At 49.2% G+C, this 27,432-nt stretch overlaps 3 protein-coding genes, 1 long non-coding RNA gene and 1 pseudogene across 8 annotated transcripts in view; 4 read left to right on the top strand and 1 right to left on the bottom strand.

The window, feature by feature from the left end:
- LOC128091903 (olfactory receptor 14J1-like) overlaps nucleotides 1-27,432 on the top strand; it is a 335,467-nt gene that overhangs the window by 83,898 nt on the left and 224,137 nt on the right. The gene's annotated exons all lie outside the window — the stretch shown is intronic.
- LOC128091909 (uncharacterized) overlaps nucleotides 1-27,432 on the top strand; it is a 233,459-nt gene that overhangs the window by 44,910 nt on the left and 161,117 nt on the right. The gene's annotated exons all lie outside the window — the stretch shown is intronic.
- LOC128091908 (olfactory receptor 14C36) lies at nucleotides 8,802-9,749 on the top strand. Its single transcript, XM_052705315.1, has one exon. It carries the CDS (start codon nucleotides 8,808-8,810, stop codon nucleotides 9,747-9,749), a length of 942 nt encoding a protein of 313 aa, XP_052561275.1. The 5' UTR covers nucleotides 8,802-8,807.
- LOC128091875 (olfactory receptor 14J1-like) lies at nucleotides 20,130-21,123 on the bottom strand. The gene has a single exon (XM_052705280.1). The coding sequence runs from the start codon at nucleotides 21,092-21,094 to the stop codon at nucleotides 20,135-20,137; it is 960 nt and encodes a 319-aa protein (XP_052561240.1). The 5' UTR covers nucleotides 21,095-21,123; the 3' UTR covers nucleotides 20,130-20,134.
- On the top strand, nucleotides 25,365-26,532 carry LOC128091887 (olfactory receptor 14A16-like; annotated as a pseudogene).

Here is a 27,432-nt window from a genome sequence, read left to right as displayed (position 1 = left end):
TCTTGAGCAAGCCATAGAGGAATCCAAGAGGAGAGGTGCTCTGCTGGATCCCAAACATACTGAAAAGGAAGGGCTGATGGGGAAGGTGAATGTGAAGATGAAAGTGAACCTGTGCTGCAGTGGCCATGGGATGGTGGAGCTGAGGAGTCTGAAGGAGGATAAAAGACAAGCTCACAACCCTGGGCTTCAGAAGAGCACACCTTGGCTTCTTCAGTTCTCTGTGACATACAGTACAGCAGGGAAAGGCTTTGAGGGGAATGGGGACAAAAAATGGGCTTGCAATATAGGGATCATGGCTTCCAAGCAGAATAAGTCCTTTCCAAGGAAAAGGAAGCCAAATATAAATGGCAGAATTCCTGCATGACTGGGAATGGATTGCATTGGTCTCACCCAAACACAGAAAGGAAGCGTGCAGGAAGTGGAAACAAGAAGAGGTCACCTGGCAGCAATGCAGAGACTTTGTCCAGTGTTCCTGCTGAGATGAGTTCAGGAACATCAGAGTTCAACCGCAATTGAATGAGCCCAGGCATATCACAGGCAAGGAGGGCTTGTAGAAATACAATGTAGTCTACAAAAGGAAGGCTAGGGAGAATGTGGGCCCAGCATAGAATGGGGCAGGGAACATCATGAGACAGGACATGGAAAAGTCTCTGATACTCATTTCCTTCCTCATGGTTTATTAGTTGGTCTGGGCTTCTTGGAATCCTGGGTGCCAGAGACAGGTGGGAAATGTTGGTGCAAGGCAGATGTACCGTTGGTGGAAGAAGAGGTGATCAGGGAATAGCTGAGCAAACAGGATCCCTTGTTGGAAGAGGCTGACAAGTATTGTAGGATTTTTGAACGGTTTGGGTTGGAAGGACCTTAAAGCCCATCCAGTTCCATCCCCCTTGCTGTGTGCAGGGCTGTCACACAGTAGATGAGGATGCCTGGGGCCTTTGACATCTTCAATATCTCCAGGGATGAGGCAACCCCATCTGCTCTGGGCTGCCTGTTCCATACCAGCTCCATGCCTCACATCATGATCTGTGGAATGCAACGAGGAAGGCTAAAGCCTGCCTGGAATTAAATCTGGTGAAGGGGATAAAGGATAATAAAAAAGGCTTTTTTAAGTATATTAACAGTAAAAGGGAGACTAGGGAGAATGTGGCTCCCCTGCTAAGTGACGGGGGTGTTCTGATAACAGGGGATGCTGAGAAGGCAGAGATACTGAACGCCTTCTTTGCTTCTGTCTTCAGTGAAAAAGCTCCCCCTTGGGTATCCGAAACCCTGGAGGTGAGTGAGAGGATCTGGGGAATGGAAGACCTCCCTTCAATCAGGTAAGAGGCGATCCGAGAGTGCCTAGGCAACACCAGTGTTCATAAATGCAAGGGACCCGATGGGATGCATCCACGGGTGCTGAAGGAGCTGGCAGATGTGATTGCTGAACCGCTTTCTGTCATCTTTGAAAGGTCTCCAAGATGGGGGAGGTGCCTGAAGACTGGAGGAGAGCCAATGTCACTGCAGTCTTCAAAAAGGGCAAGAAGGGAGACCCAGCCAACTATAGGCCAGTCAGCCTCACCTCTGTAGCTGGAAAGGTGATGGAACAGCTGTGCTGGATGTCATCTCCTGACAATGGAAGAAAAGGAGGTTATCAGGAGTAGTCAGCATGGATTCACCAGGGGGAGGTCGTGTTTGACCAATCTGGTGGCCTTCTATGGATGTTGATTCTGGCTGGGTGGATGGGGGGAGAGCAGTGGATGTAGCCTACCTTGATTCTAGCAAGGCTTTTGATACTGTCCCCCACAACATGCTTACAACAAAGCTGAGGAAGTGTGGGATGGATGAGTGGACAGTGAGGTGTGCTGAGAACTGGCTGCTGGCAGAGCACAGAGGGTCGTCGTTGGTGGTGCAGAGTCTGGCTGGAGGCCTGTAAGCAGCGGTGTTCCTCAGGGGTAGGTGCTGGGTAAGGTCTTGTTCAACATCTTCATCAATGACCTTGATGAGGGGATGGTGGCCACCCTCAGCAAGTTTGCTGATGAGACGAAGTTGGGAGGATTGGCTGAAGGCCGTGCTGCCATTCAGCGAGACCTGGAGAGGCTGGAGAGCTGGGCAGAAAAAAACGGATGAGGTTTAACAAAAGCAAGTGCAGAGTCTTGCATCTGGGGAGGAATAATTGCGTGCACCGGTACAGGTTGGGGGATGAGCTGCTGGAGGGGAGCTCTGCGGAGAGGGACCTGGGTGTCCTGGTGGCCATGACTGGTTGGCCATGAGCCAGCAGTGTGCCCTTGTGGCCAAGAGGGCCAATGGCATCCTGGGGTGCATTAAAAAGAGCATGGCCAGCAGGTCGAGGGAGGTGATCCTCCCCCTCTGCTCTGCCCTGGTAAGGCCTCATCCGGAGTACTGTGTCCAGTTCTGGGCTCCCCAGTACAAAAAAGACAGGGATCTCTTGGAAAGAGTCCAGCGGAGGGCCACAAAGATGGTGAAGGGCCTGGAGCATCTCTGCTATGACGAAAGGCTGAGTGAACTGGGTCTGTTCAGCCTTGAGAAAAGAAGACTGAGAGGGGACCTGATCCAGGTCTATAAATATCTAAGGTGTGGGGGGCAGAACGGTGAGGCCAGACTCTTTTGAGTGGTGAGTGAAGACAGGACAAGGGGAAAATCCTGGAAACTGCAGCATAGGAAGTTCCTCAAAAATGTGCGCAAGAACTTCTTTGCAGTAAGGGTGATGCAGCACTGGAACAGGCTGCCCAGGGAGGTGATGGAGTCTCCTTCTCTGGAGATGTTCAAGACCTGCCTGGATGCCTACAGGTACTACCTGGTGTAGGGAACCTGCTTTGGCAGGGGGTTGGACTCAATGATCTGTGGAGGTCCCTTCCAACCCCTACAATTCTGTGATTCTGTGAATGTTAGAAATTCCTTCCAAACGTCTAATGTAAATCTCTCTTTTGGTTTGTTGTGTTTCATCCTTGTCCTGTTATTCAGAAATGCTTTAAGAAGTCGCACTCCACCTTTTTTTATTTGAACAAGAAAATGGCTCGAAGATGCAGGAAAGCATTAAGCAGAGTAGTGCCTCCACATTTCAGATCTCCAACACAAGAAAGACGTCTGCAAGTGGGAGCTGATAGGTATTACCACTTCTTAACTTCAAATAGTCTCACGTGTCATCCCCCTTTTTAAGCTGAAAACGCTCACTTTTGAGGGGATATTGTGTCTTTTATTTTATTTATTTATTTATTTATTTATTTTTCCAAAAAGCACAGTGTTTTCCAGAACTGTGTTTTCAGGACACAGATGCTTTCAGGTACAGGGACACAGACAGTGGTGCCACTGCCAATGCCCTGTGACCGATGCCCAGCGTCCACCGCTGCTCCACCCTGCTGTGTATTTGATGTCCCTCATCCTCCAGGTGTCTCCAGCTCTCCTAAATCTGTGACCATGGTTCAGGCCATGTTTTCAGCAGGCCATCTGGACACACGCTCTTCCCACTGCTCTCCAGATGTCCCCATCCCTTGCTCGTTCTTCACTCAGATTCTTCCCAAACATATGGCTGATCCATCACCTTCAGGGAGATTACTGGAATTTGCTCCTTCTCTCCAAAGTCTGATGAACTCTTTTCTCAACTCTTTAACTGTGATTCTATCTATCCTTACTTATCCCTGTCCAACATATCTCTTGTACAAATATTCCCTGTGAAAGACAAACCTCGTTAGATGCAGCTTGGACAAGGCATGCAGCTGACCACTGTGTTTTACTGTTCACTCAATTGCATCATGTTTCCTTCTGTTTGTTGGCAGAAAGAAGAAAAAAAAAAAAAAAAAAAAAAAAAAAAAAGAGAAATCTTTCCTTGCCCATGTGCAGCTATGTGCGGCTCGTTCTATGAGGAAAGCCGGGGGGAGTTGGTACGAAGGAGGTTAAACACTGAGCAAGCGACTCCAGAGGAGAACAGTGTTGTGAGGAAAAGAGATGCAAGTCCTGTGGGGCCAATGTGAGTAGAAATGGGGTGGGGATGTTGAGGTGGATGTTGGTCCACAAAGTGACAAGAGCAAAGCTCATTAGGGGACATCCTGGATCAATACCAGTCACAAAGTCCTGCTTTAAGTTCATGTTTAAATCTAACAATATGAAAATTAACAAGTGGACTTCGTATTGCCTGTTCTTCTCTTCCCCTTTTAGCTCTCTCCAGATTCCTCACCAGTTTGCTGTACAAGTTCTGAACACCTGAAAAAAGATGACAGGAAGGAACAAGGCACAGCACGGCTCTTCAGGTTGTAATGAGCCCCTAAGGGGCATTTGCTGCTGAGTCCATCAACCTCTGGTGCAGAGAGAAGATTGCACAAAGTGCTCAAGAAGACAAAGTCAGAAGGAACAGTGAAGTTTCTTGGAGTATTAATGGGTCCCACGGAGGGCCATTCACAAGCAAGCTTCCCCAGGGACTTGTTAGAGCAGAGAACTGTGATTCTATCTATCCCTTCCTATCTCTGACTAACATATTTCTTGTACAAATATTACCTGTGAAAGGCAAACCTCACTAGAGGTATCTTGGACAAGGCATGCAGCTGACCACTGTGTTTTACTGTTCATTCAATTGTATCATGTTTACAACTGCTGTTGGAAAAAAATGAGAAATCTTTTATTTTCCATGTGCACCTTGTTCTCTGAGGAAAGCCGGGGAGGGCCGGTGCAAAGCATGTGTAACACTAAGCGGGTGACTCCAGAGGAGAAGGGCAATGTGAGGAAAAGTGATGCAAGTCCCATGGGGCCAATGTAAGTAGAAATGGGGAAGGGTAGCTGAGGCAGACATTTGTCCACACGGTGACAGGGCAAAGCTCATTAGGGGACATCCTGGATCAATATCAATTGTCAAGTGCTGCTTTAGCTTCCTGTTCATACCCAACTTTAAATAAATAAATAAATAAACAGTCTTCATAAATGCCCGTCATTCTCTTCCCCTTTCAGCTCTCTCCAGATTCCTCTCCAGTTTGCTGTACAAGTTCTGAACACCTGAAGATGACAGGAAGGCACAAGGCACAGGAGGGCTCTTCAGGTTGTAATGGGCCCCAGGGGGCATTTGCTGCTGAGTCCATCAACCTCCAGTGCACAGAGAAGATTGCATGAAGTGCTCAAGAAGACCAAGTCAGAAGGAACAGTGAAGTATCTAGGAGTATTAATGGGCCCCACTGAGGGCCATTATCAAGCAAGCTTCCCCTGGGACTTGTTAGAGCAGAGAATGCTCTCTTTGGAAGCTATGATTACAGGCAGACGAAGGCACTGGGATGGTGGCTGTGATGCTGAGAAAAGCCTCCTTTGTCTTATGGAGCAGAAAGACCAAGCTCTGATCCCCAGAGCCTTGGCAGGGAGATCTTGTCTCTTCTGCTGGCTCAGGGCCCTTTCTGGGGCAGTGGGGTGGAGGTTTGTGTGTTGTCAAATGAAAAAGCAGGGGACAGCAGCTGCCAGACTCTGCATGGGGTGCAAGGATGCCGCGAGGCCCAAGTCCCCTGTGGGCAGTGTGTTTCATCCCAGGACGTGGGATGTGAGAAGGGACCACTCTGAACAAGCAGTCAATCCAGATGAAACTTTGAACTTCAGAGTCTCAGTTCTGGTGCCTTCCTTTGGACAGTGTCCCGTAGTTTTATGTCCTTTATGTTCTGCAGTGCCCAGAAGTGCACCCAGTGCTCCAGGTGAGGCTGCAGCAGTGCAGAGCAGATCAGGACAATCCCTTCCCTCACCCAGCTGGCAATGCCATGCTCAGTGCATCCCAGGGGACAGTTGGCCTTCCTGGCTGCCTGGGCACACTGCTGACTCACATTCAATTTCATGCTGACCAAGACCCTGAATCCCTTTCATTGGGACTGCTCTCCAAAGTCCCATATCCAGTCAGTGTGTATGTCCAGGGCTGCCCCTACCCGGGTTCAGAATCACGCACTTGTTCTCATTATACTTCATCTGCATTTTGTGCTTACCCAGTTCTCTAACTGGAGCACATCTCTCTGAAAGTCCTCTCCACTCTCAATGGAGGCAAGGAGCTCCACCCTATTTGGTACCAGCAGCAAACTTACTCAAAACATTTTCTAGCCATACCTGCACTCAATCACAAATGCATTAAAAAGAAGTGGTCTTCAAACAGAGCCCTGGGGAACCCTGCCAGTGGCCATCTGCAAGCCTGATGGAACCCCATTTGCCACCCTCTGAGTCGGACCCACTGGCCAACTGCTCACCCACCACATTATAGTTCTGTCTAGCAATATGCAGGACATTTTGCCCAGACGAATTCTGTGAGATACAATATCAAAAGCTCTCCTGAAATCCTCAAGGATAACATCAGGTGGCTTCCCTAGTTCATCTAAATTTGACCTTGTCATAAAAGGATATGAAGTTAAACAGGACTTTCCCTTCATGAACTTGTGTTCTCTCTGCCATTGACAGAATTGTTCTTCAGGTGCTTTTTAATAACTCTCAGTATCATTTTTTTCCATAATTTTACCAGGCACTGACTTGAGACTGACAGGTCCAGAATTGCCTGGATAATCTTGCTTGTTCTTATTGAAAACTGGAGCAGTGATTGCCATTTCCCTGTGAACTGGGAACTTGCATGACCTGAGACGACTTCTGATGCCATTTACATGACAGCCCAGAGCAAACTACAGTGTCATCAGTGAAAGAATGTAAATGTGTCATAGCTTTGTAATGCCTTGAACTCCAGAGTATGCCACAGGTGGAGCACAGAGGAAGATCTGGCTCTTCTATTGTGAGTTCATCCATTTGATCAGCAGAATAACACCACATGCTCCTTGGGGCAGGTGCAAAAGGCACACTGGGTGCCCTAAGCACAGGGCTGTGGTGGCATTTAGGATGGCCAAGAATGCCTCCCTTCTGGCCCTCAGCTGATGCTCAGGAAGGAGGTGTCTGTCTCACAGATTTGCCACCACAGCTTACAAGCACCAGCACACAGCTGGGATCACCCCAGGCACCTTGGGCATCACTGAGTGTCTGTGTGTGAGCAGTGCAGTCCTGTTGAAGAAAGACCAAGGATTCAGATGAGGGCCTCACGCACCGACACCTCATTGTGCACATCTGAACTCAGCTAAGAGGACTCCTGGCTCCCATGGTTCTGTGAGGAACTGATCCCATTTCAGCCCCGGGGTTTCCACCAGCAGATGAGATGCCTACTTTTAGGATTTGGAAGTGATGGTCTGACAGTAATTAGACAAATTGAAACGGCTTTTAAATTGTTTTAGGAAGACATTTCTTAGACACAGGCACTGGAAAATGTTGCCAAAAGAGGCTGTGGATGACCAAACCCTGGATCCATTCAAGGTCAGGATGGATTGGATGCTGGACAGGCTGATCTGGTGGTTGGCAACATGGCTGGGGCTTGGAATTAGTTGACCTGCTTCTGGAATCCAGTGGATGTGTTGATTAATTGAGCTGACTTTGAAATACGTTCTGCAGAGATGACCCTGATGCCTTGGAAGAGCTCAGGAGAAACATGGATATCTGCAGGGAGAGAAAGAAATCACATTCTTGGCTGCTGAGCTAGCCTGGTCTACTGGGAAACAGAGCTCATACAAGTAGGCAGCACTGCAGAGAGACAGTTGTGCCCATGAGCAGCTCGTGTGAAGCATTCAGCAGAGCTGGGGACATGATCTGCAGGTGACAGGACAGAAGAAAGAGATCTTACACGCTGTGTGGCACGTTAGGCTGTGAGCTCACTGGAGGAGCATTGCCCACAGCCCTTGACAAGGCAAGTCTCTCACTGCAGGCAACGTCGCGACTTTTACTGCAGGGATAAATGAATTTGGGACATCCATTGCAAAACAGGCTGAAGGCATTCCATATTTCTTTATTTTGGATAAAAACCTGCTCCAGCTGAGGGCTTTTCCTGCTGCAGCATCAGAGCACAGCCCTGAGGGCTGCGTGTCCCAGGACGGCTGCAGGCTGTGCAGTCGGGGCTGCAGCCAGGTGCCCAGGGCTGTCCTGCAGAGCAGGTCCTGCTGTGCCCCAGGGGCTGTGTGCCGGGGCAGGGACTGTGCTGCCTGCCAGGCTCAGCACTCAGCCTGCCTGGGGAGCTGCCCAGGGTGCTGTGGGGAGATGTGTGGGGGGAAGGAGCCCCTCGGCAGGGCAGGGCAGGGCAGGGCAGGGCAGGGCAGGGCAGGGCAGGGCAGGGGCCTTCTGCTGCCACAGCTGCTGCCTGGGGCAGGGGGTTCACAAGACACACTGCATGCCAGTGTGTTTCCAGGGGTACGTTGCAAGAGGAGAGACAAAGAAGGGATTTTCCATTTCCTGTTCTTAGGGAAGGGGAAAGAGTTGGGAAATCTGAAAGGAGCTGTGAAATCTGAACACGTCTCTGAGAATCCTGAATTCTACCTTCCTCAATCTGCTATTATATGAACAAGCTCCTCATGTGCTTTCCGCGTCTCCTCTCCGAAAGTACCAGCTGAAATTACCAAAATTATCAGCAGACATGAATATTGCACTTATCCTGCACACAGGCAGCTTTCCCTAAGAGAGAAATTTAATGCACAGAGGCTGAGATGGGCACTCTGAGTGCAGACGGGGAGAAGATCTGAGGCATGGAAATTGTTCCAAAGAGGAAAATATCCACAGAGCTGGGGTGTGATTAGGAAATGAGAGGAACGTAAGAGCTCCTTAATCTTGTACTTCTTAGGGGTTGATGAAACTCATGAAAATAAATTCAAATAAAATGAACATTTTCCTAAGAGAAAGAAAAACTGTTATAGTATGGTGGGAGGAGAGTCTCTGAAAAAGGTCTTGTTTTGTCATTATCTCCTGCACTCTGCACAGGACTCCATGCCCAGCAGGAACTGCAGATGCCCAACAGCAGCTCCATCAGCCAGTTCCTCCTCCTGGCGTTGGCAGACACACGGCAGCTGCAGCTCCTGCTCTTCTGGCTCTTGCTGGGCATCTACCTGGCTGCCCTCCTGGGCAACGGCCTCATCAGCACAGCCGTAGCCTGCCACCACCGCCTGCACACCCCCATGTACTTCTTCCTGCTCAACCTCGCCCTCCTCGACCTGGGCTGCATCTCCACCACTCTCCCCAAAGCCATGGCCAATGCCCTCTGGGACACCAGGCACATCTCCTATGCTGGATGTGCTGCTCAGGTCTTCTTTTTATTATTCTTATTTTCTGCAGAGATTTTTCTTCTCACCATCATGTCCTATGACCGCTACGTTGCCATCTGCAAGCCCCTGCACTACGGGACCTTGATGGACATCAGAGCTTGTGCCACCATGGCAGCAGCTGCCTGGGGCACTGGGCTTCTCTATTCCCTGCTGCACACTGTCAGCACATTTTCAATACCACTTTGCCAACACAATACTGTGGATCAGTTCTTCTGTGAAATAGCCCAGATCCTCAAACTCTCCTGCTCAAAATCAGACTTCCTCAGGGAAACTGTGAATATCTATTTTAGTGTTTGTTTAATCTTTGGTTGTTTTGTGTTCATAGTTATGTCCTATGTGCAGATCTTCAGGGCCGTGCAGAGGATGCCCTCTGGGCAGGAACGGCACAAAGCCTTTTCCACGTGCTTCCCTCACATGTCTGTGGTCTCCCTGTTTCTCAGCACTCTCTTGTTTGCCTACCTGAAGCCACACTCCCTTTCTTCCCCATCTCTGGACCTGGTGGTGTCATTTCTGTACTCGGTGGTACCTCCCACGGTGAATCCATTTATCTATGGTGTGAGGAACCAGAAGCTCAGGGATGCCCTGAGGAAACTCTGGAAAATTCCCAACTGTAGCAGGAAATATTAGAACAGCATTTTGTTACATGTAATGTTTGTTATTTCTTAAGACTTGCATTGCTTTTTAAATATAGTTATCTTAATTATGTTATTATAGTTAAGTATGTCTGTACCCAGACATCCCAAGTGCCTGCAGAACTATGTAGATACATGTGCATAAACACAATGAAGAGGACAGCAGACATTTATTTCTCTCAGCTCACTTTTCTTCCCTTCTCCTCCAGAGCTGGAAGAGAAACCCCCTTACGCAGCAGGGATTCAGGAGCCAAGGGCCCAGCTGCCAAATGGAGCAGCAGCCCAAATTTCCTTGGAGGCTGCCCCTCACTACTCAGTGGGCTTCTGCACCTCACTGCCTTCAAGTCAGGGCTGCTGCTTTGCTGGGGCCACGGTGATGGGCAAAGGCAAGATGAGGTCTTTTGAGTGCTGCTCTCTTTCCACTTCCATGCCTTCCTATTGTACCTCTACACTCCTGGTAGCCCTCGGGTCTCATATGAATTGACAGCAGTCCTGTTGTCTCTACAGGGCATCCAGTGGCATCCACTGGCAGTGAGGTGGCAGGCAGGAACAGGCCATATGCACCAATGTGTCAGAGTTTGTCTCGCTGCTGCCACCACCATAAGACAAGGGCTGCTTGTCACAGGCTAGCAAAATGACACAGGGTTCTTGTGCAAAAACTCTCCTTTATTTTCCCATCAAGGTTTTTAGAGTCCAACACATGTATTCAAGGCATTTCCACTAACAGTAAATTGGCTAGAAAACAAGCAAGCTTCAAAACAGATCTTCATAGCAGTAGCGAGCCTATCTTATGCCTAGATACTGTGAGAAATGTGCTCAAGATCAACAATTTCTAATCAGGCAAAGATCTCTGTGAAGAACAGTTTCTTCATTATTGCAATAATGGGTGCATACCCTACTGACAAGGGAGAAATTGCACAGCTAGTTAGTGAAATCCATTATATCCTCTGGGTCTGACGCAGGTAAAGCCTCTCCTGGCACTCAGTGGTTGAGCATCTCAGGCTCACAGTGTTCTGACTCTATAGCTACGTTACACTTCCATAGCTGTGTTACGCTTCCATAGCTGTGGCTACACTTCCATAGCTACGTTTACATTTTCACCATGCAATGTGCGTTACCAACCTGCTGTCTTTGTGTATGTTCAGGAATTTATACAGCAATAGGAGGACAATTCATTCACTCATTCTGTCTCTCCTTTGCATTAGCGCCAGTGCCAATTCTACCTAGGTTGAAATGCTACAGTCTCAACTTCACTCTGTTCAGGAGTTTTCTTAAAAGGTTACTTATCCGATGCTGCATGCAGAAAATACTGGAAAATCTACTGCAAAAGCAGAATCTACTTCACACATGAGTAAGACCAGGTGTAAACTGTGGGTAGACCCAGAGTAGAAAGTGAGTACAGATGAATTAGAGAGTAAGTAAAATCTGCAGAAAAGTTTGGGTAAACCTAGAATAAAGTGTGTGTAAACTGGAAGAAAAGTGTGAGTAAGCCTTGAGTAAATTGTGAGTAAAACACACTAAAAAGATTGAGTAAACCCAAAGTAAAGTGAGAATAAACTTGAAGTAAACTGGGAGATAACCATAAGTAAAGTGTGAGAAAACCCACAGCCTAGTGTTAGTAAACATGGAATGAATTGTGAGAAAAACAACAGGGAGAGAAGTGTGAGCAAACCTGGTGTCAAGTGTGAGAAAACCTGGAGTATAGTGTTAGCAAATGTGGAGTAAGGTGTGAGTAAAATCCAGAGGAAAATGTGAGTCCACATGGAGAAGGGTAAGAGAAAACCCAGAGCAAATTGTGTGCAAACCTGGCATAAAGTGTGTGTAAACCTGGAGTATAGTGCTGGTAATTGTGGAGTAAAGTGTGAGTGAAACAGAGGAATGTGTGAGTACACACTGAGTAAAGTAAGAGTCAACCCAGCATAAATTGGGAGTAAAACCAAAGTAAAGGGTGAGTAAAGCACATTGTAAAGTATGAGTAAACCTGGAGTAAAATGTGAGTAAACTCTGAGGAAGCTCACTTTCAGGGCAGGCTTTTTTTCAGCCAGTAGCAGGGCTGCACTTGTGCCAGTAGGCTGGCAGCTTGTAGGCAGGCTGTTGAGTGAGCATGGTGGGGCTGGCACTGCCCACTATTGACCTCGACACCTGGTCCATGGTGATAATCTTCCAATAGCCTCGGCGGAGGCTCGCTTCCGGCCACAGAGCACAGCAGGTTGTTGCTGCCTGCTGAGAAGGGCGATGGTAAGTCTGTGTGTGAGCTCAGCCCACGCTGCCTCTGCGGTGCTGCAGCTGTGGGTGTGGGAGGTGGGTCAAGTGGCAGGGTGTGTAAGGGTTGTCCCTCTCGGCTCAGGAGACAGGCGTTCCTCTGGGCACTCTCTGAGACCACAGGCTTCAACACGGTCTCCACAAGACAGCGGGATCACTGCAGGAAGACCGTGGTGACCCAGACGAAGGGCCTGCCAGAAATGCGGCTGTTCAGATCTGAGGGTGCAGGGAGTGCCTGAGCCTGCTGCTGCCGGGGGAGGGTGGCAGGGATTCCAGCAGTGTGAGGTGTGAGCAGGTGGATGAGCTGCTCAGCCTGGTGGGGGAGCTGAAGGAGGAGGTGGAGAGACTAAGGGCCACCAGGGAGTGTGAGTGGCAGATTTACTGGTGGAGTCACTGGCGTGCCAGAAGGAAAAGTGGCAGGGAGGGTGGACTTTGACCCATTCAGGACACTTGTAGCATGCGTCCCTTGGGAGCAAAGGCTTTGACATGGTCTCTCACAGTATTCTCCTGGGGAAACTGGCCTGGACAAGTATACTCATCTTTGGTTAAAGAACAGGCTAGAGGGCCATGCCCAGCACGTAATGGTTAATGGAGTTAAGTCCAGCTGGCGACCCGTTTTAAGCGGTGCCCCCCAGGGGTCGGTACTAGGAACCATCCTGTTTAATATCTTCACTGATTTCCTAGATGAGGGGATTGAGTGCACCCTCAGTAAGTTTGCAGATGACACCAAGTTGGGAGGTAGTGTCGATCTGCCTGAGGTAGGGAAGCCCTTCAGAGGGATCTGGATAAGCTGGATCACTGGGCTGAGGTGAGTGGGATGAGGTTCAACAAGGCCAAGTGCCGGGTCCTGCACTTTGGCCACAATAACCCCATGCAGTGCTACAGGCTTAGGGCTGAGTCGCTGCATGACAACGAAGAGGAAAGAGACCTGGGGGTGTTGGTTGATGCTTGGCTGAACATGAGCCAACCGTATACCCAGGTGGCCAAGAGGGCCAACAGCATCTTGGCCTGCATTAGAAATAGCATGGCCAGCAGGAGCAGAGAGGTAATCATCCCTCTGTACTCAGCTCTTCTGAGGCCACGCCTCGAGTACTGTGTTCACTTTTGGGCCCCTCACTACAAGAAAGACATTGAGGCCCTGGAGAGTGTCCAGAGAAGGGCGCAAAGCTGGTGAGGGGTCTGGAGCACAAACTTTATGAGGAGCGGTTGAGGGAGCTGGGATTGTTTAGTCTGGAGAAGAGGAGGCTCAGGGGAGACCTCAGTGCACTCTACAGCTTGCTGAAGGGAAGTTGTGGTGGAGAGGGATTTGGCCTCTTCTCCCCGGCAACAAACAGGACCCAAAGAAACAGCTGGAAGCATGGAGAGGTTTAGAGTAGCAATAAGGAAGAACTTTTTTTCTCAGAGAGTGGTCAGGCACTGAATGGCTGCCCAGGGAGGTGGTGGAGTTGCCGTCCCTGGCAGTGTTCACAGATGTCTGGATGAGGAACTATGAGATATGGTGTAGTAGCTTGTGGTAGTAACGATGATGGGAGGATGGTTGGACTAGGTGATCTTACAGGTCGTTTCCAACCTTGTGATTCTATGATTCTATGTGAGTTGCTGGGCACCCCAGGGAACTGGCGTGACACCGGGTTGCTTCTGATGCTATTAACATGTGAGCCTTGAGTAACATGAAGTTTCTTCAGCTGAAGAATAAAGATGTGTGTTAGTTCCGTAGTGCTTTGTGCTCCAGAATGTGCAGCAGATGAAGAACAGAGAAAATCTGTGTCTTCTTTTATGAACTCATCCATTTATCCAGCTGAATAACTCTGTACGCTCCATGGAGGTGGGTGGAAAAGGCACACTTGGGTGCCCTTGATACTGGAGTCTGTTGTCAGTTAGGCATTCTTGGACATCCTCTGTTCCCTCTCTGGCCCTCAGCTGATGCTCAGGAAGGAGGTGTCTATCTCAGATGTTTCCCACGCAGTTTACAAGCACTAGCACACATCCAGGAGCACCCCAGGCACCTTGGTCATCGCCCAGGGTCTGCTTGAACAATGGAGACCCCACTCCATTGGGAATAAATGCCAAGCATTCAGATGAGGGGCTCGCACAGGCACATCGTTGTGAACATCTGAATTCAGCTAAGAGGACTCCCCAGTCCCATGGTTCTGTGAGGACCTTAGTCCCCTTTCAGCCCCTGGGTTTCCATCTGAGGATGAGATGCCAAACGCCAGGGTTAGGATGAGATGGTTGGATAGAAATAGGACGAAGGGGAATTGCTTCAAACTAAAAGTGGGAGATTTAGATTGGATGTTAGTAAGACTGTTTTTAGTTGGACTCACTGGAATTGGAGTCACTAAGAAATTATATATGCCCTATTTGTGGGGGCAGTCAAAGCCTGCATAATTGAAGCCTTGTTCAAGAACATCCTGAGCAGTGACCTTGACCAGAATAGCACTGCACACAGAGAAGTCAGAGTAGTGCCTTACTGTGCTGTGTGTCTGATGTGGCCTTCATGGCTGTGCTGGGATGCTCAGATTCCTTGGCCCTGGGACAGCCTCAGCAGCTCCGTGGAGCAGGGCAGCCTGCAGGTGGTGCCCACTTGGTTCCACCTGTGTGGCCTTGCCTATATTTGATTGTGCAGTAAGAAGCTCATGTGAGAGCGTTGAAAACCTTGAATCATCTCTTGCAAACACAGGCTGTAAGACTCAAGAGCAGGTCGCTTCAAGAGGCTGGGATGGAACCCATCAGCTCATCCCACTAGACCATAATGTTCTTGTCTAGCTAAGGAAAATGCAGCAAATAAAGCCAAAAGACTCATCAGGTCGATCTGCAGAGTAAGGGAAAAATAAGATTTATTGAGCTGTAGAGGCAAAAAGGAATAAGCATTCATTTGTGACTCATACTCACTGAAGGAAAATTAAATCACAGCATTCAAGAGTGAAGACAAATCACTCCGAGCACAGAACAGAACCATGAGTTGTGACCTTATATGAAGAAACATACAATTGCTGGTGCAGGAACTGCCTTTCTTCTGCGATGCCCAATGCAGATAACTCTGGAATAAAAGCCTCTGTCCAGCATCAAGATAGGGAAGTCCTATGCAGACTGACTTTGCAAGACCTCTGCCAGTGACAGCACAAAACAGCAAAAGAATCTAGGCAGTAGCAGATCCTTTTCTCAGGAGTGTGGAGGCCCTCACTTGTTAAACCAACACAGACTTCTCAGCTGTAAAGCTGCTGCTTTACATCATCTTTTCTTCATGCTTTATTTATTACTATTATTTTCTGCACAGTAGGGTCTGATTTCAGCACACTTTGTTTCAGGCTTTATGTACGAACACTACAGGGCTTGAAAGCAACATATCCCACCTGAGCTCTGACAGTCCGCGGAGTGAAAGTGATGGAGATGACAGTAAAGGTTCCAACCTTTGTGATTCTATGTTTCTTAGCAAGCAGAGCTTGGAAGGCACAAGTTGTGATGCTGATGGTGTGGACTTGTTTGTCTCAGGAGGCTGCTTGTCCAGCAGGCGGCAATTTGGAACAGGAAACACATCCCATAAGCACTCATCCTAGTAGGGACATGACAGTAGCCACCTTGCTCAAGAGGAGCCTTGAATTGAGTGGAAAATCTTTTCCTTACCTTCAGGCAGAGTGCCTCCAGATTCACCCATCACTTTCATCCCCCCACTGTGCACAACAGCACGGAGTGTGGCTCTGTATTCTCTAAGATCTCCATGCAGGCTCTCACAGGCTGCAGTGATGTGCCCTCAGCCTTCCCTGACTGCTCTGCCAGGGCACACCGCTGCCTCCTGCCCGGCTCCCTGTGTGCCGTTCCTGGTTCCACCTCCTGATGGCCGTGCTGGGTTTCCCATCTGTGGCCTATCAGTGCACTGTCCCAGGCACGGCTCTGCAATGACTGCACTGCACAGGACAGGTGTGTTCGGGGTGGGTTCCCCAGCACAAGTGCCCATGGCAGCCCTCAGTGCACCACACTTCTCAGCAATCCTGCTTTTCAGACCCAGTGCTGCTCCAGCCGTGTCCTACACAGGGGTCTGCAGACAGCCCTGCTTTACCACCAGGAGCATGGAGACAGCTTCAGGAAAAAGCTCTGCCATAAACATGCAGTCAGTGCTGGAAATGGCTGGTGTGAGAGGCTGAGGGTGGCAAAAGTCCAGAGCCACCTTCCTGGTCCACGTGTGTCCACAAGGATGTAGAGAGGAAGGGGAAGAGGGATGGAAGTGAGAAGAGAGCAGCACTGCAAAGACCACATCGTGCTGCTCTCTGTGGCCATTGGAGCTGGGAAGCTGCGGCCATGACTCAAACACAAAAGAGAGGATGGAACCACTGGGCATTAAGGGGCAGCCCAATGACAGTGAGGCTGCTGCTCTGTGTTGCAGCTGGGCTCCTGGACCCTGCACCACTCCTGCCTACATGAGTCGCTCCTCCAGTTTCAGAGGTGGTAAAACATGGGAGCACAGACAACTCTACTCGGCTCTTGTGAGGCCCCATCTGGAGTCCTGTGTCCAGGTGTGGAGCCCTCAGTACAAGGAAGACATTGAGATTTTGGAAAGGGTCCAGAGGAGGGCGACTGAGATGTTCAGGGGGCTGGAGCACCTCCCCTATGAGGACAGGCTGAGGGAGTTGGGCTTGTTCAGCCTGGAGAAGAGAAGGCTGCGGGGTGACCTCATTGCAGCCTATCAATACCTGAAGGGAACCTACACCCAGGAGGGGAGTAAACTCTTCAGAAGGGCTGACAACAGCAGGACTAGGGGAAATGGATCCAAGTTGAAGGAGGGAAGATTGAGGTTGGATGTTAGGGGGAAGTTCTTCACAAGGAGAGCGGTTAGGGCCTGGAACGGGCTGCCCAGGGAGGTTGTGGATGCCCCGTCCTTGGACGTGTTCAAGGCCAGGTTGGACGGGGTCCTGGGCAACCTGATCTGAATGTGTGTGTTTGGTGGCCCTGCTGGGCAGGGGGGTTGGAACTACGTGATCCTTGAGGTCCCTTCCAACCCGGGTGATTCTGTGATTCTGTGATTCTGTGTGTGTGAATTTCTGCTGTCTTCCTTATTGTACTTATCAACAGAGCTCCTTGTTCTATGGGTACATGAGATGAGAGTGTCAAAACACTACAAAAATGAAACATGCCAAGAATAACGGATTTAAATTGAAGTCATGTCTGTGAAAATAATAATAAGAAGAAAAATAGAAACAAGAGATTATTCTAACAATTTCTGAATTACTGTGAGACTCATCTTAGGCTGGCATGCATCTTGCGGATGCCGAAGAAGTATGTATTGCTCACTGCAGTCTTGATCTCCTGGTTCCTCATGCCATAGAGGAGGGGGTTCACTGCTGGAGGCACCACCGAGTACAGAAATGACACCACCAGGTCCAGGAAAGGGGAGGAGATTGAGGGGAGCTTCAGATAGGCATCCATGGCAGTACTGACAAAGAGGGAGACAACGGCCAGGTGAGGAAGGCACGTGGAGAAGGCTTTGTGCCGTCCCTGCTTAGAGGGCATCCTCAGCACGGCCCTGAAGATCTGCACATACGACAAAACAATGAAAACAAAACATCCAGATAAGACAAGGACAGTACAAGACAAGAAGCCCAACTTCCCTGACGTAGGATTTTGAGCAGGAGAGTTTGAGGATCTGAGGGATTTCACAGAAGAATTGATCCACAGCATTGCTATGGCAGAGAGGCAGAGAAAATGTATTGGCAGTGTGCAGGAGGGAATAGAGAAGCCCAGTGCCCCAGGCAGCTGCTGCCATGGTGGCACAAGCTCTGCTGTCCATCAAGGTCCTGTAGTGCAGGGGCTTGCAGATGGAAATGTTGAGTCACAAAAATGACTCTACACCAGGTTTGCACACTCTTTACTCTGAGTTATGCTTATGCAATTCTGGGTGCACTCGAACCTAACTCAATTTTACTCATACTTTACTCCACGTTTACTAACTCTTTACTTCGGCTTTACTCACAACTTCATTTTTGAGTGTGTTTCACTGGCACTTTAATCAAGGTTTACTCAAATTGCTCTTCAACCTTACACACACTTTACACAGGGCTTACTCACATTAATATCAAGGTTTTACAGACACTCTATTCCTGGTGTGAACACTCTGTCATCTGGGCCTATCCACACTTTAATACGGGTAGACTCACACCTTACTGTGGGTTTTCCTCAAACTTTACTCCACATTTACCAACACTTTGCTCTGGACCAACCCACACTTTGCTCTGGGAGTTTCTCACACTTGACTCCAAGTTTACTCACATTGGACTCCTAGTTTATTCACAATTTTCTCCAGGTTTTACTCACATTTTGCACCAGACATGCACACTCTTCACTCTGAGTTTAGTCTTACTCTACTCTGGGCAGATTCACACTTTACTCTGGCTTTTACTCACACTTTACTCTGGGTTTATGAACACTGTACTCTGGGTTTACTCATACTTCTGTTTTGACTGCGTTCCACTCACATTTTACTCAAGGATTCCTCAAACTTTTCTTCAACATTACTCACACTTTACTCCTGTTTTACTCACACTTTTCTCTGGGCTTTACTGGCACCCTACCCTGGGTGTGTGCACTCTCTCTTCGGGCCTACCCACACTTTACTCCGGGATTGCCTCACACTTGATTCTGAGTTTACTCACACTTCACTCCATGTTTCCTATAGGAAAGAAAGAAGATTTCAAAGGGCACCCAAGAAAAATGTTTTCTGATTTTACAAGGTGCATCTTGTTGCTTTTGGAGCACCATTGTCCAACTGATGTTGATTGAGGGTGTCTCCTAAGGAGATCTGCATAGGCAGGAGAAGCAATTGCTTGAGGTCTGACACAGTACAGACAACCTGACTGCTCACCTCCCCAGGCCTGACGTGTCTGCTGTATGCCACCTGGCCCTTGCATCACTTTTCCCTACACCAGAATTCTCCACTGGAGTCTGCAGCTGGATGGTACAGTTCCTTTACACCATTCCTTTACCTGCTTCCCTAAGAGAACTGTCTGCACACAGGCATAGGATGTTGCTTCCTGCTTTAAAACAAACAACAGTAAAGCACAATACAATTTGCCTAAGAAGAGAACACACTCCTCAGCCATATCCCACCAGTGTGGTTCACCTTCCCACTAGGACAAGTACTTTACATAAGTAGACAGGAAATGATAATTATTAATGGGAAAAAAGGAAAAGGAGCAAAGCTCCACTGTGTGATCACAAGCATCCCATGCCATCTCCAAGGGCCCCAGAGATCGTGTCTGGGACAGGCAGCTTTCCAAGAGGACCTGCAGGAGAGCAGAGCCCTCTGGAAGCTGCAGATGGAACTTGGGAAGAAGGTCTCAGGGCAGTACACTGCCAATGTTGTTTTTGTCCCTGCAGCTGCAGCCCAACCCAGCACACTCAATGCCCCCAGAGAAGTCACTGGATTCCTGGGGGTGACCCAGTGCTGAAATGGCCACTGGGAAGCCAAGAAACTCTGATTTCTTCTCAGTGAAAACAAACATCCATGAACCATTTTGGGTCATCAGTGTCAGACTCTCTCTACTGCTGAGTCCCTCTCCATCTGTCCTGCTAGCTCAGCAGCACCACTGCAGAGCCCTCATTTGCCTGTGGGCCCCCCAGCTTCCCCTGTTGGAGTGGGTCCAGAGGAGGGCACTAAGATGATCAGAAGGCTGGAGCAGCTCTGCTAGGAAGAAAAGTTGAGGGAACTGGACTTGCTTAGTTTGTGGAAGAGAAGATTCTGAGGAAACTTCATTGTGGCCTTCCAGTACTTCAAGGGAATGTATAAAGAGGAGGGGGAATGGCTGTTTAGCACAGTGGCTGGTGATAGAACAAGGGGGAGCGGTTTTAAACTGAGGCTGGGGAGGTTTAGGCTAGATATTAAAAGGAGGTTTTTCACCCAGAGGGTAGTAAAGCCCTGGGACAGGTTGCCCACATAAGTTGTGGATGCCCCATCCCTGGAGGCTTTCAAGGCCAGGCTGGAAATGAGAGGCTCTGGGCAGCCTGCTCTGGTGGTTGGTACCCTGCCTGTAACAGTGGGGTTGAAACTAGATGATCTTTATAGTCCTTTTCAGTACAGGCCATTCAATATTTCTAAGACAACATAGACATGTTTCAGAAAAAACTGAGTCATTTGTTCAGGCAGATGAGAAGACGATCCCTACTGAAATTTGTCCATGACATTTTCCTCACTGCATCCTTGAGCTCCTGGTTCCTCATGCTGTAGATGAGGGGGTTTAGTGTTGGAGGCACCACTGAGTACAGAAATGTAACCACCAGATCCAGGGATGGGGAGGAGATGGATGGGGGCTTCATGTAGGCCAAAAAGTCAGTGCTGAGAAACAGGGAGAGCACAGCCAGGTGAGGGAGGCACGTGGAGAAGGCTTTTTTGCGTCCCTGCTCAGAAGGCATCCTCAGCACGGCCCTGAAGATCTGCACATAGGACACAACAATGAAAACAAAACACGCAAATATGGCAAGAAGAGTAAACACAATGAAACCAATTTCCCTGAGGTAGTCTGATTCAGAGCAGGAGAGCTTGAGGATGTGGGGGATTTCACAGAAGAACTGATCCACAGCATTGCCTCGGCACAGTGGCTGAGAAAATGTACTGGCAGTGTGCAGCAGAGCATGGAGAAGCCCAGTGCCCCAGGCAGCTGCTGCCATGGTGGCACAAGCTCTGCTGTCCATCAAGGTCCCGTAGTGCAGGGGCTTGCAGATGGCAACGTAGCGGTCATAGGACATGATGGTGAGAATGGAATACTCTGCTGAATACAGAGATGCAAACAGAAAGGTCTGGGCAACACATCCAGCATAGGAGATGTGCCTGGTGTCCCAGAGGGCATTGGCCATGGCTTTGGGGAGAGTGGTGGAGATGCAGCCCAGGTCGAGGAGGGCGAGGTTGAGCAGGAAGAAGTACATGGGGGTGTGCAGGCGGTGGTCGCAGGCTATGGCTGTGCTGATGAGGCCGTTGCCCAGGAGGGCAGCCAGGTAGATGCCCAGCAAGAGCCAGAAGTGCAGGAGCTGCAGCTGCCGCGTGTCTGCCAACGCCAGGAGGAGGAACTGGCTGATGGAGCTGCTGTTGGGCATCTGCAGTTCCTGCTGGGCCTGGAGTCCTGTTCAGAGTGCAGAAGATAATGACGAGTCAAGAGCTTTTTCAGAGACACTCCACCCCTATACTATAACAGTGTTTCTTTCTCTTAGGACAGGGTTCATTTAACTCCATAACTTGAATTTACATGAGCTTCACCATCCCTTGAGAAGTCGAAGATGAAGGAGCTCTTGCTTTCCTCTCATTGCCTAATCATATCCCAGCCTCCTGGATACTTTCTTCCTATGACATATTTCCATTCCTCGTATCTTTTGTCTGTCTGCACTCAGAGTGCCCATTCCTACCTCTGTGCACTTGAATTTCTACTAGAGAAAGCTGCCTGTTTGCTGGACAAGTGCATTATTCATGTCTGCAGAGAAGCATGGAAATCTCAGCTGGTGCAATCCTTTGGGAGAAGAGGGGCTGAAAGCACATGAGGAGTTTGTGCATGTAACTGCAGACTGAGAAACGTACAGTTCAGGACTCTTATAGCTGTGTTCATATTTCACATCTCCTTTCAGATTTCTGCCTCCAACTCATTCTCCTTCCCTAAGGACAGGTATGGGAAAATCCCTGCCTTGTCTCTCCTCTTGCAAAGTGCCCTTGGAGACACTCTGGGAGCGCTGAAGCTGTGATCCCCATGCCCCCAGCAGCAGAAGGCTCCTGCCCTGCCCTGCCCTGCCCTGCCCTGCCCTGCCCTGCCCTGCCCTGCCCTGCCGAGGGGCTCCTTCCCCCCACACATCTCCCCGCAGCGCCCTGGGCAGCTCCCCAGGCAGGCTGAGCACCGAGCCTGGCAGGCGGCAGAGTCATAGCCTGCAGTGAGACTGACCTTGTCAGAGGCTGTCAGCGATGCTCCTCCAGTGAGCTCACAGCCTGCTCACACCATACACATCCTACAAGCTCTCTCTCCTTTCTCTGCTCTCCTCCTGTCACCTGCAGGCTGTGCTGTGTAGAAGAGCTGCTCCTGGGCACAGCTGTCTCTCTGCAGCACTGCCCACTTTTATGAGCTCCCTGTGTCCCAGCAGCCCGGCCCAGCTCTCCAGCAGAAGATGTCATTTTCTCTTCCTCACTGCTCTCCCTGGGGATGTCCTTAGGTCTCTGCATTGGCAGCTCCTGATAGACAACAGGGTCATCTCTGCACAACGTACTTTGAAGTCAGATGAATTAATCACCAGTACACAGATTGATTCCTGCAGCATTGTTTGTCCTAGCAGATTGTGTGTGCCTAGCAAAGCTGCAAATGCCCCATCTGGTGTCATGGTTTTACGATCCTTGTTATTGGTACTCCACATCATATCATCATGTAAAGCACAGGGAATTAAGGAGTAAATACTCCAGTTCTGTGGACGGACAACTTTCTGGATCCCTGGCTCTCAGGAGAGAAGAACTGCATACCCAGAGGACTCTGAGTTCAGAGGGGAAGATCAGTCATGGCAGGAAGTCCCAGGATCTCTCCCTTGCTCGCTGCCCTGCAGTGTGTGGCTTCGCTCCCCAGCCGTGCGCCTGCAGTTCAAAGCAAGGCTTTTGGTTTCAGACGCTCACTCTCTCATTTTATATGATTTATTACCCTAAATTTCAATTTTATTTTATAATATTGTGTTATCTTTTATCTTGCATTCCAATACCATATTTAGTAAAATTATGTTTCCTCCTTAGATTGTTGCCGCTGATTTGTTATTATTATTGTTGTTGTTATTGTTATTATCATTCATACTTTAATTTTTGACCAGTAGGACTGCAGGCCTGCTGCCCTCTGTCAGGGGCACAGATTGCTCTAGATAACTCCGTGACAAGGCAACACACTCAGTCATACGGTCTGCTTTTAGGGCAGATGTGTGGAGCCAAAAGTTGGACTTAATGATCCTTATGGGTCCCTTCCATTGCGGGATATGCCAGGATTCTATGATAGCAGGTACAAGCACAGTGATGTTGAAGTCACTGTGCTGTCACAGTGGATAGGAGTTCAGCAATGCCACAGTGGTGTATCAGAAATGCGGAGAGCAGTGATGTCAGAATTACTGAGTTGTAATAGAATAGTCATAGAATCACAGAATCATAACATTGCATGGTCAGAAATGTCCTGTAAGATCATCGAGTCCAACCGTCCTCCCATCATCATTACTACCACAAGCACTAAACCAGATCTCACAGCTCCTCATCCTGACATCTGTTGAACGCTGCCAGGGACGGAGCCTCCGCAACCTCCTGAGCAGCCATTGCAGTGCCTGACCACTCTCTGAGAGAACAAGTTCTTCCTTATGTCTAAGCTAAAGCTCCTCTGGTACAACTTGTGGCCACTTCCTCGGGTCCTGTTTGTTGCCTGGCAGAAGAGGCCAAACCCCTCCTCATCACAACCTGCCTTTAGGATGTGGGAGAGTGCAGGAGGTCTCCTCTGAGCCTCGTCTTCTCCAGTCTGAACAATCCCAGCTCTCTCAGCTACTCCTCATAAGACCTGTGCTCCAGACCCCTCACCAGCTTTGTTGCCCTTCTCTGGACAAGTTTCAGGGTCTTTCTTGTAGTGAGGGGCCCAAAACTGAACACAGAACTTGAGGTGTGACCTCACCAGTGCTGAGTACAGGGGGGTGATGTCCTCCCAGCTCCTGCTGGCCACACTATTTCTACTGCAGGCCAGGATGCCGTTTTCCCTAACGGCCACCTGGGCATGCTGTCTGCTCACATTCAGCCAAGCATCAACCAACACTCCCAGGTCCCTTTGCTCTTCACAGTCATCCAGCCACTCATCCCCGAGCCTGTAGTGCTGCATGGGTTTATTGTGGAAAAAGTGCAGGATGTGAAAGGAGCTCTGCATGTGGGTTAGTATCACACGTGGCATCATCAGAGCCAAACTTCCCAGTGAGGAAGGGTGCCTTCACCTCGGCCCTGAGAGATCTGAAGTTCAAAGTTTCATCGGGATTGACTGCTTGTTCAGAGTGGTCCCTTCTCACATCCCACATCCTGGGGTGAGACACACTGCCCACATGGGACTTGGGCATCATGGCATCCTTGCACCCCATGCAGAGTCTGGGAGCTGCTGTCCCCTTCTCTTTCAGGAAGGGCCCTGAGCCAGCATGAGGGACAGAATCTCCCTGCCAAGGCTCTGGGGATCAGGGCTTGGACTTTCTGCTTCGCAAGACAAAGGAGGCTTTTCTCAGCATCACAGCCACCATCCCAGTGCCTTGGTCTGCCTGCAATCGTGGCTTCCAATTATCTGCTCTAACGAGTCCCAGGGGAAGATTGCTTGTGAATGGCCCTCAGAGGGGCCCATTAATACTCCAAGAAACTTCACCGTTCCTTCTGACTTTGTCTTCTTGAGCACTTTGTGCAATCTTCTCTTCTCTCTGCACTGGAGGTTGATGGACTCAGCAGCAAATGCCCCCTGGGGCCCATTACAACCCACAGAAGCCTCCTGTGCCTTGTGCCTTCCTGTCTTTTTTTTATGTGTTGAGAACTTGTACAGCAAACTGGAGAGGTGTCTGGAGTGACCTTAATGAGGAAGAATCCAACCGACATTCATTTGCTATTTATATATAGTTGTGTTTAAGCAAGGATTTTAATCAGCACTTGGCAACTGATATTGATCCAGGATGTTCCCTTATGAACTTTTCTCGGTCACTGTGTGCACAAAATTACTCCTCAACATCCCCTCCTCATTTCTACTCCCATTGACCCCATGGGACTTGCATTAGTTTTCCTACCATCACTCTTCTCCTCTGCAGTCATCTGCTCAGTTTTAAACACCCTTTGCACCAACTCCCCCCAGCTTTCCTCAGAGAATCAGCTGCACATGGGCAATGAAAGATTGCTCTTTTTTTTTTTTTTTTTGCCAACAAACTGAAGGAAATGTGATGCATTTGAATGGACAGTAAAACACAGTGATCAACTGCATGCTTTGTCCAAGATGCATCTAATGAGGCTTGTCTGTCACAGAGCGTATTTGTACAAAAAATGAGTTAGGCAGAGATAGGAATGGATAAACATAATCACAGTTAAGGGGCAGATCAAAGAGTCCATCAGATTTTGTAGAGATGGAGCAAATTCCAGTAATCTTCCTAAAGGTCACAAATCAGGCAGATAGTTGGGAGATATCGGAGTGAAGAAAGAGCGAGGGATGGGGAAATCTGGAGAGCAGTGGGAAGAGCATGTGTCCCACAGGAACAAGTGTGCTTCACTGAGATAAAAAGTGCACAGTCCCTCATGGCAAACTGAACCTCATGAAATGTAAATCACTTCATGGAGCTGAATGAACACTCCCCTCACAGAAATACTTGTCCTTGATTTTTTTCCTCCTTGAACAGGTCCTGGTGCCTGGAAGAACAAAATGCCCAACAGCAGCTCCATCAGCCAGTTCCTCCTCCTGGCGTTGGCAGACACGCGGCAGCTGCAGCTCCTGCACTTCTGGCTCTTGCTGGGCATCTACCTGGCTGCCCTCCTGGGCAACGGCCTCATCAGCACAGCCGTAGCCTGCCACCACCGCCTGCACACCCCCATGTACTTCTTCCTGCTCAACCTCGCCCTCCTCGACCTGGGCTGCATCTCCACCACTCTCCCCAAAGCCATGGCCAATGCCCTCTGGGACACCAGGCACATCTCCTATGCTGGATGTGCTGCTCAGGTCTTCTTTTTATTATTCTTCTTTGGTGCAGAGTATTGCATTCTCACCATCATGTCCTATGACCGCTACGTTGCCATCTGCAAGCCCCTGCACTACAGCACTCTTTTTGGAAGCAGAGCTTGTGCCACTTGGCAGCAGCTGCCTGGGGCTCTGGGGTTCTCTATTCCCTGCTGCACACAGCTGGTACATTTTCTATGTCTTTCTGTCTTATTAATGTTGTGGATCAGTTCTTCTGTGAAATGGCCCAGATCCTCAAGCTCTCCTGCTCAGAACCAGACTACCTCAGGGAAACTGGAATTATTTATTTCAGTCTTTGTTTAATCTTTGGTTGTTTTATATTCATTGTTGTGTCCTACGTGCAGATCTTCAGGGCCGTGCTGAGGATGCCCTCTGAGCAGGGACGGCACAAAGCCTTCTCCACGTGCCTCCCTCACCTGGCTGTGCTCTCCCTCTTGGTCAGCACTGTGATGTTTGCCTACCTGAAGCCACCCTCAGTCTCCTCCCGGGCCCTGGACCTGGTGGTGTCATTTCTGTACTCTGTGGTGCCTCCAGTAATGAACCCCCTCATCTACAGCATGAGGAACCAGGAGCTTAAGGATGCGCTGAGAAAACATAGGATAATCCTCAGCTATATCAGAAAATATTAGGACAGTATTTTGTTAATATTTGTCCTTGTTATTATTTCTAACAACTTGAATTTTGATTTAAATATATTTATTATGAGCCTCCTACTTGCTAATTAGTAATTTTGTCCCAATCATTTCATGTACCTACAGAAGCAGGCTTCCTCTGTAGATAAACTCAATAAACAAGCCAGTAGAAATTCATTTGTTTCAGCAGCCATGTCTTGTCTTGTCCTCTGGACCTGGTGGTGCAAAGTTGTTGTTCAGGGGGATTTCAGGGATCAGAAGACCAAATACCAAAGGGAGCGGCAGCCCTGCTGTCCCTGGGAGATGCTCCTCACTGCCTGGTTGGCTCTCGCTATCTGTGCCCATTGAGCCAGGGCTGCTGCTTTGCTGGGGCTGTGGCAATGGGCAGGGGCAGGAGGTGGTCTTTTGGGTGCTTCTCTCTTTCCAATCCCATGATGTCCTACTGTATCTCTAGATTCCTGGTATCTCTTGGGTCTCATCTGATTTCACAGCAGTCCTGTTGTATATAACATTGGCATCCCTGTGTTTGCAGACAGGAGCAGCAATGCGCACCAATGTGTCAGAGCTGGTCACACTAGCCAGCAGCACCACAACACAAGGGGCTGCTCAGAACAGAGACCTGGAGGCCTCTTGCAAGGCTGATCAGCAATGCAGCCAATACATGAACCTGGAGAGCAGTGGGAAGAGCATGTGTCCAGATGGCCTGCTGAAAACATGCCCTAAACCATGGTCATTGATTTAGGAGAGCTGGAGACACCTGGAGGATGAGGGACATCAAATACGCAGCAGGATGGAGCAGCGGTGGATGCTGGGCATCGGTCACAGGGCATTGGCACTGGCACCACTGTCTGTGTCCCTGTACCTGAAGGCATCTGTGTCCTGCAAACACAGTGCTGCAAAACACTGTATTAAAGCAAAAATAAAAACAGAATAAGACACCAAATCCCCTCAAAGGCTGGTGCTTTCAACCTAAAAAAAAGAGAGGACTCATGAGAATACTTCCAGTTGAGAAGTGTGTTAGCATGCTTTTATTGATTTCTATCTTTGTCTTCAGACCACTGTTTCAGTTTCATTG

The sequence above is a fragment of the Tympanuchus pallidicinctus genome, unplaced genomic scaffold (genome assembly GCF_026119805.1).
Source record: "Tympanuchus pallidicinctus isolate F22 unplaced genomic scaffold, pur_lepc_1.0 scaffold54, whole genome shotgun sequence".
NCBI classification, from domain to species: Eukaryota; Metazoa; Chordata; class Aves; order Galliformes; family Phasianidae; genus Tympanuchus; species Tympanuchus pallidicinctus.
Note: the sequence above shows the minus strand (reverse complement) of the source record. Positions and strands in the feature narration are given on the sequence as shown.

Bases quoted from the DNA above. Each gene is read 5' to 3' on its own strand.
- LOC128091908 (XM_052705315.1), top strand. From the start codon at position 8,808: ATGCCCAACAGCAGCTCCATCAGCCAGTTCCTCCTCCTGGCGTTGGCA.
- LOC128091875 (XM_052705280.1), bottom strand. From the start codon at position 21,094: ATGCCCAACAGCAGCTCCATCAGCCAGTTCCTCCTCCTGGCGTTGGCA.